Genomic DNA, 11,573 nt, shown 5'->3' with positions numbered 1-11,573 from the left:
GAGTCTGCCCGAGATGTAGTCTTCAAGCTGCTAATTTTATGCATTGTTTCTGGGATTGTCTGAAAGTGAAACAAATTTGGTATAAGATTTCTTTCTGGCTCACCAAGATAATAAGGCAAAATTTCTCATTACAAAGAGATTATATTTCTTATAGAAGGAAGTCGGAGGCTAGCTAATAGCAGATTTTAAAATGTTCTGATACTCTGCGGGAGAAACATTACTTTTGGTTCCTGGATATCTAGAAAGGGACATTTCTAAGTTTCCCATAGTTCCTAAGAAAATTGGAGAACAAAATGATAATTGAACAACTTGACTTTGTGATAAATCCAGAAGCAGACATATCTCTATTCTTCCAAAAGTGGGAACATTTCATTAGCTCACTGTCCAGAAACAGGTTGTAACACCTTTCTTCAACTCCAGCTATGTGCAGGGTTCCATTCTAAGAGGAGAATTTCATTGGGTTTCTGACAACTAAAGAACCAGTTTTTTTTGTTGGGGGGGGGGGAAGTTCAAATATAAAAAGGTTACAAAATTGTGTCTATATCTTTTAGGTAAGATAACATACATATTTATATATATATTTTTTGTCCATGAACTTTCTTTTTACCAACAAAATACTGGTTGATATTATCTATTTACTTTATCTGTATATGAATGTTGTTTTTCTTTCTAACCATGTATTGGTCTTTAATATGTACTATTGACTTGCCTATTCTTTTTGCTGTAACATGATCATAAATAAACATTTTTTTTAAATAATCTGTCAAAACACGAAAACGCTTTTTCTCCTGTGTAAATTGTGTGATGTGTAATAAGATCTGATTTTGAAGTAAAATATCTTCCACTGTCAAAACATGAAAATGCTTTTTTCTCCTGCATGAATTTTCTGATGATCAATAAGACTTGATTTCTGAGTAAAACATTTCCCACAGTCAGAACAAGAAAATGCTTTTAATCCTGTATGAATTTTTTTATGCCTAATAAGAACTGATTTCTGAGTAAAAGATTTCCCACATTCAGAACATGAAAATGCTTTTAATCCTGTGTGAATTTTTTGATGGATAATAAGAACGGATTTCCGAGAAAAACATTTCCCACAGTCAGAACATGAAAATTCTTTTTCTCCTGTATGAATTTTGTGATGCATAATAAGATGTGATGACTGAGTAAAACATTTCCCACAGTCAAGACATGAAAATGCTTTTTCTCCTGTGTGAATTTTATGATGCTTAATAAGATCTGATTTCCGAGTAAAACATTTCCCACAGTCAGGACATGAAAATGCTTTTTCTCCTGTGTGAATTTTGTGATGCTTAATAAGATCTGATTTCCAAGTAAAACATTTCCCACAGTCAGGACATGAAAATACTTTTAATCTTCTGTGAATTTTCTGATGATCAATAAGACCTGATTTATTTTCTCCTGTTTTTTTAATTTGGAGAAGAGTGCAAGAAGCATTTGTAGTCTGACCATGACTAGGATTACTGCAGTTTATGAATTCACCTGTTAATAAGAAAAATAAGAGTAATGTTATTTATTAATTGCATAATTATTTTCTTTTGAGAGCATTTTAACTGTCCTGAATGAGTGTCTACCACAAAAGTACAAGACAGGCTATGACTCCTAGATTGTTTACCAGCCTCCATGCTAAGGCTTAAGGTCAGTTTACTGGACATAATGTACTATTTTTAAGGATGCCTCTGCATTCCATATTTGTTAATCAGTAAAATAAAAATAAATTAATGTACTTTTAGAACTATTATTATTTTTAAATAAATGTAGAGCTTTTAAAATTTCCTTCATAGACAATGTTAGTAATGTAATTATTTTAGATCCAAAACTACAGTTTATAACTATTGCTTATGCGCATAAAGCATTTAGCTTCATTTTTTTTCAAATGTTGCATTTATACCACATCCTTTCCTTGTAATAAGCGTTTCTACACATCAGATTATTATTTAATGTAAAAAAGTAATGTATAATATTTAAAATTATGTATGTAGTGAACATAAACAATTTTTTATGGAATTAATGTGGCTATTACATTTTTTGTATTGTAATTTTTTTTAAAAAATATTGCATTGAAAATGACACCCAAAATGTCATTAATAAAATGACATCAGTCACAAAACTAATTATAACTATTGTTTGTGTTTGCTTGAGTATTTTTTTTAGTTGTTTTTTTTTTTTGCTCTCATAATGCAATGCCTTTTATTTTTACAGACGTGGTAAAACTCGCTTTCTCTTTGCTACATGCTATTCTGTTAAATGTCTAGGCAATATAAGCCTTTTTAGTGTGCTTAAAGGGACACTGAACCCAATTTTTTTTCTTTTGTGATTTAGATAGAGCGTGCAATTTTAAGCAACTTTCTAATTTACTCCTATTATCAATTTTTCTTCATTCTCTTGCCATTTTTTTTTGAAAAGCAAGAATGAAAGTTTAGAAGCCGGCCCATTTTTGGTTTTTGGTTCGCAACCTAGGTTGTCTTTGCTGATTGGACAGCACCAATGAACAAGTACTGTCCAGGGCTGAACCTAAATTGGCTGGTTCCTTAGCTTAGGTGCCTTCTTTTTCATATAAAGATAGCAAGAAAATAAAGAAAAATTGATAATAGGAGTAAATTAGAAAGTTGCTTAAATGGCATGCTCTATCTGAATCATGAAATAAAAAAATTGGGTTTAGTGTCCCTTTAACCCCTTATTGACCACAGCACTTTTCAATTTGCTGACCGTTTGGGACCAGGGCTATTTTTACATTTCTGCAATGTTTGTGTTTAGCTGTAATTTTCCTTTTACACATAACTGTACCCACACATATTATATACCGTTTTTCCTCGCCATTAAATGGACTTTCTAAAGATACCATTATTTTCATCAGATCATAATTTACTATAAAAAAATAAATAAAATATGATGAAAAAATGCAAAAACCCCCCACACTTTTTCTAATTGTGACCCCCAAAATCTGCTACACATCTACCACCACCAAAAACCACCCATGCTAAAAAGTTTTTACATTTTGTCCTGAGATTAGAAATACCCAATACATGTTCTTTGATTTTTTACAAGTTATAGGGCAATACTTTCAAGTAACACTTTGCTATTTTCAAACCATTTTTTTTTTAAAATTAGCGATAGTCACATTGGAACACTGATAACTGTCAGGAATCCCTGAATAACCCTTCACATGTATATATTTTTGTTAAAAGAAGACAACCTAAGGTATTAAACTTGGGGTATTTTGACTCTTTTCATGCAACCATTTTACCACCAATCCATGCCAAAGTTGGAGGGGAACAAAAGTGGTGATTTATTGACAAAATAGCAAATTAAGAAGACATTTACTGAGAACGTTAAGGGTAACTACCAAATAACACCCCAATATGTGTTCAGCAACATCTCCGGAGTACAGTGATACCACCCATGTATAGGTTTGTTGGGTTCTCAGGGGGCTAAAACTTTGAGTTTTCACATCTTTCATCATGCACCCTTGTCCTATTTGGGTATTTTCTGAAGTCGACCAATGTAATTTACCCCCAGCAAACATTATATTTTTGAAAAGTAGACACCTTAGGGTATTTGAAATGCTGATATTTAAAAACTTTCCATGCACTAATTCAACCACCAGTCTTTGTCAAACATTTGGGTAATTTTTTTGTGGTATTTTTTCAAACACATTGTACTTTAGGCATGGATTCTCAGTTCCTGTTCTGTGTTACTGAACAGGAACTGTTCCTGTTATGTGTTCAACAACATCTCCTGAGTACAGTGATACCACCCATGAATAGGTTTGTGGATTATCAGTGGGCTAAAAGGTCTTATTTGTAGGTGGTGCATTCCAGTTTTCCAACTTGGAATTTTAACACCTGTCATCATGAACCCATGTCCTATTTGGGACATTTCTGAAGCTGGCCAATGTAATTTACCCTCATCAAACCATATATTTTTGAAAAGTAGAGACCCTAGGATATTTGAAATGCTGGTGTTTTAACACGCTCCATGCACTAATTCAACCACTAGTCTTTTTCAAACTTTTGGGTAGTCATTTTTTGTGTGCTATTTTTCACACACATCATACTTTAGGCATGGATTCTCAGTTCCCATTATGTGTTAATGCCAAAGAACTCCCCAATATTTGTTCAGCAAGATATCCTGAGTACAGTGATACCACCATGCATATATTTTTTGGGTTGTTTGGGGTTTGCAATGCCAAACTTCTGACATATGTTTGTGATTTTTTTTGAAATTTAACATATCTTCTTTGGCTAACTCAATGTATTTGCTCAGCATGAACGTGCATATATTTCAGAAGTTGAGACACCAAGGTATTGTATTTGGGGTGTTTTGATGCCTTTGATGTAACTGTTTTAGCCAAAAAAATTGGAGAAAGCGTGTGGTGGAATTTTTTTATTTTTACACACACATTGCTTTTTGGCTATGATTTAAGAGAGCCTGTTGTAAATTATTGCAAAAAAAAAAAAAAAAAAACCCACTCCAGGTTGTTTTCTGCAAGACTTCCTGAGTACACCTATGCCACCTTATTGCCATGAAAGTGTATATATTTGAAATGTTGACACCCCAAGGTATTGTATATGGTGTGCATTGATGCCTTTGATGCAACCGTTTTAGCCAAAAAAAAATTGTATGATGGTAATTTTTCAATTTTCATTTTTACACACCCATTGCTTTTTGACTATGATTTAGGAGAGCCTGTTGTAAGTTATTGCAAAAAACACTCAAGGTTGTTTTCTGCATGACCTCCTGAGTACACCTATGCCTCCAATGCATAGGTTTGCAAGGATTTTGGGAAGGTTATGTTACAATGTTATGACTTGTAATTTTAGTTGAAAGTGAGAGTATTGAAATGTTGACACCCCAAGGTATTGTATATGGTGTGCTTTGATGCAACCGTTTTAGCCAAACAAAATTGGAAAAAAAGTATGTGGTAATTTTTCAATTTTCATTTTTACACACACATTGCATTTTGACTATGATTTAGGAGAGCCTGTTGTAAGTTATTGCAAAAAAATACTCCAGATTTTTTTCTGCAAGGCCCCCTGAGTACACCTATGCCCCCCATGCATAGGTTTGAAAGGGGTTTTGGTAAAATACAGCACCAATTTTATAGCTTATAAAAAATAGAGTAGTGAAATGTAAAAATCTGACACAGGAAAAAGTAAAAAACAAAACAAAAAAACAACCCCTAACAGTGAACATAACCACAAAATAAAACGGCATATTTAAGAGTCCTAGCTGTCCAGGGCAATCAGGACAGTAATATATGGTGTCCTTTCTCTGCCCCCTCTTGGCACAGACTATTTTTTTTTGAGGTTTCTGCTTTGCAGCAATGGGGGGGGGGGGTAGTTAAAAATGAAATGGGTAGCTCCAACTCTGCTCTCTCCCATCACGGCCCGGGGAGCAGGTGCATCTTGGTACAACATCCCCAAAATGATCTGGAGCTGAAACTGTAAAAACTTAAATTATGCTTACCTGATAATTTTCTTTTCTTCTGACGGGAAGAGTCCACTGCTGCATTCATTACTTTTGGGAATTCAGAACCTGGCCACCAGGAGGAGGCAAAGACACCCCAGCTAAAGGCTTAAATACCTCCCCCACTTCCCTCATCCCCCGGTCAGTCATTCTGCCAAGAGAACAAGGAACAGTAGGAGAAATATCAGGGTGAAAAAGGTGCCAGAAGAACAAAGAATATGGCCGCCCCAGTCAGAAGAATATAAAATTATCAGGTAAGCATAATTTAAGTTTTTCTTCTTAAACGGGAAGAGTCCACAGCTGCATTCATTACTTTTGGGAAAACAATACCCAAGCTATAGAGGACACTGAATGCAAACAAAAGGCGGGTACAGAAGGCGCCCCCTTCGAAGGGCACCACTGCCTGAAATTACCCAACACCCGATAAAAAACTGTGTCACTAGAAAACAAGGGGTAAAAACTGGAAAGGACCAATTAACTGCCCATCAATTAAACAGCCTGCAAAGCCATGCTAGAGACCACTCAGAATCCCTAGAGTCCACTGAGCATAAAGGCCTCTAAGGAGCAAAGCCCCATGGCTCTCGGCTCCAACAAAACTTGCCCCCGACCCGAAGGAAAGAACTTCCCTCCACCCCTGAGGGGAAGAACAGAGGACCCAATAAGAGATCCAATGAACCACCAACAAGGGTAAGAAAAACCCTCAAAAGACTAAAGTGAACCCAAGGTTGCTACAAGACTGTTCCGGGTGAATGAACTCCCCAGTGTGGTGACATTTTTATCACAGGGATATTGGAATATAGCTCACAGATTTTATAACTGGCAATTCACATAGCTGGTTTATTCAAGTAGTTCTTTTGTCTAGTGTCTGTCTAGAAAGACACACCCAATGGTCTTTTTGAGTGACATTTGATAAGCCACTCCCTTTTGAATTGGGGTATAAAATACTGTAACACCAGAGCCTCTGTCTCTTTTGTATCCTGCTCCTGCTAAAAGATGGATGATGTTGGACACAGAGAATCTGGCTAAGTATTTCTGGGATAATATTCTTTGTAGCAGTATTGCACAATTGGGGTTAGTATAGAAAAGTTGCCCTATATCTTAAAATGTGGACTGTATCTGTAAAATAGATTTATATATATATATATATATATATATACCTGTAAATATTTATCTTATTATTAGCATATATTGATTCCTAAATAAACTGTTTGACAAATAATGGAGGCCCTCTCATAGAGTTTATTTCACAATTTATCTGTGTTGGTTTTAGTGGTTTTACCATAGAGATTTAGTATATTATATTTAGTAGAAAGTAAAGATATTTTAAATTAATAGATAACCACACCCAGAAGGACAAGGACCAGAAGATAACTCCACACCCAAGAAATAGTGATCATGAGGAACAACAAAAGTCCACCCTCAGATCCATAACACAGCACCATATAACTTACGGTGCTGCAAGGAAGCTGCAAGCTCCCCACTGTACCATAGGATAGCCGACACAGCCATTAAACTAGACAAACATAGGTAGTCTAACTGTCCTTGCAGATAAAAAAGGCTCTCTGTGAGAACACAGAGCCATCTCTGAACAAGAACTTACGAAGCCCAGTCATAAGGCAGCAAAGCTGACCCTAAGCCATCATGGGACACCATCCCACAGAGAAATGTCGGCAACAACTCCCGTCCAAGAATAATCCAGACCCTAGAAGAGCGTCCAACACCAGCAGCAAATGTAACCAGTGGAGGGATGGTCACCGAGAACCCCCTACTGAAGGTAGGAGGACGGGATCAACTGAAAGTACAGGGTCAAGACTCAGAGCCGACAGATCTCTGACCCCCACTCTGAGGTAACGGACCCAGCCCAAAAGGCTGGCAATGACCGAATACAGAGAATACAAAATTCTTCAAACCAGACCTCAAGAATAGAAAGAAGGGGCCTAAGAGGAAAAAAGAGGAAAAAGGAACCCCTGGGAGAACAACTCTGACCGTTACTTAAATCTGTCATGCTACTACGAAGTCATGACATAAATACTATGTGATACAGGTAAGAGGCAAGCGGCCGCTCCAAACTCTCAGGCCGGCCCGGACTTCGGCTCAGGATGATGACGTCACGGACGCCTCCGTGGTATTGGCAAAACGGGCAAGTAGGGCATGCGGTGACTGGGTGCAATGCCTAAATAGGCAACGAATCGATTGCCACAATCAGCAATACAAAAATGGAAAAAGGCAGCACCAGCTAATATAATATTATACTTCAAAAAAAATCTTTGTTTTCCTTTGAGGCAAACAAATGTGACACAGAATGAACGTCTGACGCGTTTCACGCCCCCTAGTGGCGTTTCATAAGAGACAACAGGTGTTCCTAAACATGGCCCTCTTATACTGGGACATATTACATGCATATTTAACCCCTTAATGTCAAAAACAAACAAAAATTAAAAGTATATGTAACTAACATAAAATATGCTACAGTATGCATTATCCAATGCTGAATCAAATTGAAAGAAAAAATATTAGATTAACATAACAATTTGGCTTGAAAATATTGCTAATATCAAGGTGTATAATATTTCCTGTGCCCTCAACATAGATTATAGCAAATAAGCCTTGGTATGTTAATCAGGCTATTAGGTATTATTCCCAATGTTAAGATATATATATATATATACACAAAGGGAAATTATAACAACAGACTATTTATTCAATATAAATTAACCCTGACAGTCCCACTATCTAAATATATTGGTCAGGTTATAAGGTATTATTCTAAGATATATACAGGGAATTTCTAAAAACAATAGACTATATGTTTAATATAAATTAATCCTAATAGACCCTTCAAATATGAGAGAAATAAGAACCACATCCAAATTACTACTCATCTCCCCCTTATGATATCCCTTCTATTTATTAAGAGGGCGCTTTATGCCAATTACTACGACTTTGCTGGTTACACGAAGTAGCTAATGTCCCATTCTAGGTTCAGGCCATCAGGAATCCTGGTTTTAAGCTGGTAAATCCAGTATAATTCTTTCCTGTCTAAAATTTTGTACCTGTTCCCACCTCTTAAAGGGACCTTAGCTACATCAATAATTTTAACCTTGAAGTTTCCTTCATTGGTAAAATTAAATAGGTTAAAATGCCTTGCCACTGTGGAATCCTTACAATAGTTTTTAACATCATTGACATGTTCTCTCACCCTCACATTGACTTCTCTTGTCGTTTTTCCCACCTATTGGATTTTGCAAAGTTTGCATTCCAACAAATACACTGCAAATTTAGTTTTGCAGTTGGCATAAAAGGGAATTTTGTACTCCTGTCCATCTATAGTAGATTTAAATGTAGTGGCCCTTTCCATCATATCACATGTCAGACATGTCCTTGCTCCACATCTGAAACAACCTTGTTTCCTTAACCAATTATCTCCCCTATTGGTTTCTCCACTAGTGACCATACTGGGAGCTAGCTTCGCAGCCAAAGTTACGGGCTTTTTTGACACAAATCTGCAACTCGATACATAGTTCTGCAGAATATTATCACCACTTAATATTGACAAATTCTTCTTCAATATTCCAACAATATCAGAAAACTGATTGGTGTATTCTGTTGTAAAAACTATGCTATTATCGAATTGCAGAGAAGAGTCTTTACCGTCTATGGACGTAATTCTATTTTTCAACCTTCCAACATCAAAAACATGTTACTCCCTGAGCAAAAAATATTATGGCCAAAAAAGGCCTAAAACATACGACACTGCATATATACAAACATATACATAATTAGACATGTATATGTATGTATCTCAATGTTAAAGCCCTTTGGCGACTATTTTTCTGTCTAACACCCGAGATCTCATATCTTTGAGCCCTTATAACTTTTGTGTGCAATATTTTTTTTAAATAATTTTTATTAGACAGTGTTGTTATAAGTGTAACTGTACCTTGTAATGTATTTTTGAAGTGTTTTGTGCAAAATGTTACTTTCGCCAAACAGTTAACCAGAGCTCTGAAATCATGGTAATGATTCTAACATAAATTACGATTGCGCTCACATGATCGCTTTCAACTTGTATTACGAGCCGCAAGCCCGATGAGTGCAAACCCTCGCGATACACTACTTATCTCTATGGAGCAAACTACTGCGCTCAACTTGTAATCAAGCCCCAAATATTTTCAATATTTATGGCTCAAATTATAATATAATCAATTAAATGTTACATTATGCAATTACTTTGTCCAATGGATAGTTTAAAAAGGACAGTATACATACATTTTACACCCAGTAAAAGATACACCCTCCCTTGCATATGAAAAGACAGATTAAACAAACAGGTATACATATCTAAAACGTTGGGGCTTGGTTAGAAGAATCAGCATGTTATAAAAAAATAAGCAAAACTATACATTTATACAAAAACACTCCCAAGTGGGCTATATAAATGGGTCATCTACAAAACATATATGCAAATAAAAATGTAGTGTACAATGTCCCTGTGCCTAGTGGGGCAGATGATCTGTACCCCTAAGACACAACACACACGTGCACTCACCAGCACTGTTATTGTCAATGATTTCCTGCTTCACAGCTTCCAGCTGACTATTGAGATTCAAAACATTAGTCTGTTCAGCATTGAGTGTGACTTCAGTCTTAACATCACCTGCATAGATCATATAAATATGGTCACATTTTAGCACTGCACAAGGAATGTAAACTTACCTGTGCCCTGTGTCCCTTAGACACATCTCACATGTACTCCCCTGTGCCCTGAATCCCTCAGGTAGGTCACAACTGCACACTCACCAATGCCCAGCATCTCTCAAACAGCATTGCACCAGCAGCTCACGCCGCCCCACGCAGACTCACGGCCAATAGGCCGCCAGCAGGGGGGTGTCAATCAACCCGATCGTACTCGATCAGGTTGATTTCCGGCGATGTCTGGCCGCCTGCTCAGAGCAGGCGGACAGGTTATGGAGCAGCGGTCTTTGTGACCGCTGCTTCATAACTGCTGTTTCTGGTGAGCCTGCAGGCTCGCCAGAAACACGGGGCATCAAGCTCCATTCGGAGCTTGATACTTTTGGAGTGGTTTTGTTTTTTTCCTTATATCTGTTGGGCTAATATGGAATTGGTTTTAACCTTTATTATTGTACATTCCAATCTTCCCTCTCCCCCTCTACTCTTTTCCAAGACACACCTCCCCCTATTCCTTCACTTTATCAACAGGAAGTTTTTACCTTATCCCTCTCTTTGTTACAGCTCACACCCACAGCAATATCTCTGAAAATATGCACGCACTAGCCCTCCAAGACTCCCTCCACCTCCCACCCTGGTGTTTACCTTTAATATATGAACACCCCCTAACAGCAATTAGATGCAGCTGTCACTAACAAACCAGGTTAGAGACAATAATTCATATTCACAGCCTCTGTAGTGACACTTTACCATATTCTGTTACACTCTCCCAACCCTCATTTGTTCGTCACACACTTCACCCACTCTGTTTACCCTGCCTTATATCAGATTTATTTCCCTTACCTTTCGTGTCCATTCCCTCTCCCTTAGATTGTAAGCTTGAGAGCCTTTCTACCTGCAGGACACTTTGTATTTAAAGTGAACTACTACTGATTGTGCTCAAGGGCAGGGCATTCATCTCCTTTTGTATAACTGAATTATTGCACCTACAACTGTAATGTACCCCAATACTGTACTTGTTTGTTTGTGTATGTAATGTATCCCTGTAATGTTTTACTATTTATTGTATAGCTCTGCATAATCTGTTGGCACTTTATAAATACATGATAATAATAATAATGTGTGTGTGTGTGTGTGTGTGTGTGTGCGTGCAAGTGTTTTTCAAGCCCTGGTGAACATTTACTTTAGAAATTCCATGAAAAAAAAATCATGTTACTCCCTGAGCAAAAAATATTATGGCCAAAAAAAGGCCTAAAACATACGACACTGTCTATATACAAACATATACATAATTAGACATGTATATGTATGTATCTCAATGTTAAAGCCCCTTGGCGACTATTTTTCTGTCTAACACCCGAGATCTCATATCTTTGAGCCCTTATAACTTTTGT

General features: G+C 36.8%; 1 protein-coding gene across 1 annotated transcript in view; it reads right to left on the bottom strand.

Moving 5' to 3' along the window:
* Positions 1–392: 392 nt before the first annotated feature.
* LOC128657179 (oocyte zinc finger protein XlCOF7.1-like) overlaps positions 393–11,573 on the bottom strand; it is a 78,246-nt gene continuing 67,065 nt past the window's right edge. The window contains exons 9-10 of the mRNA XM_053711429.1: positions 10,040–10,147; positions 393–1,503 (exon numbers count right to left, since the gene is read on the bottom strand). Coding sequence (XP_053567404.1) covers positions 848–1,503; positions 10,040–10,147 — 764 coding nt within the window. The 3' untranslated portion in view covers positions 393–847. The remainder of the gene's footprint in view (positions 1,504–10,039; positions 10,148–11,573) is intronic.

This window comes from Bombina bombina, chromosome 4 (assembly GCF_027579735.1).
Source record: "Bombina bombina isolate aBomBom1 chromosome 4, aBomBom1.pri, whole genome shotgun sequence".
Taxonomy (NCBI): domain Eukaryota; kingdom Metazoa; phylum Chordata; class Amphibia; order Anura; family Bombinatoridae; genus Bombina; species Bombina bombina.
The sequence above is the reverse complement of the archived record's forward strand: the minus strand, read 5'-3'. Positions and strand labels throughout refer to the sequence as shown.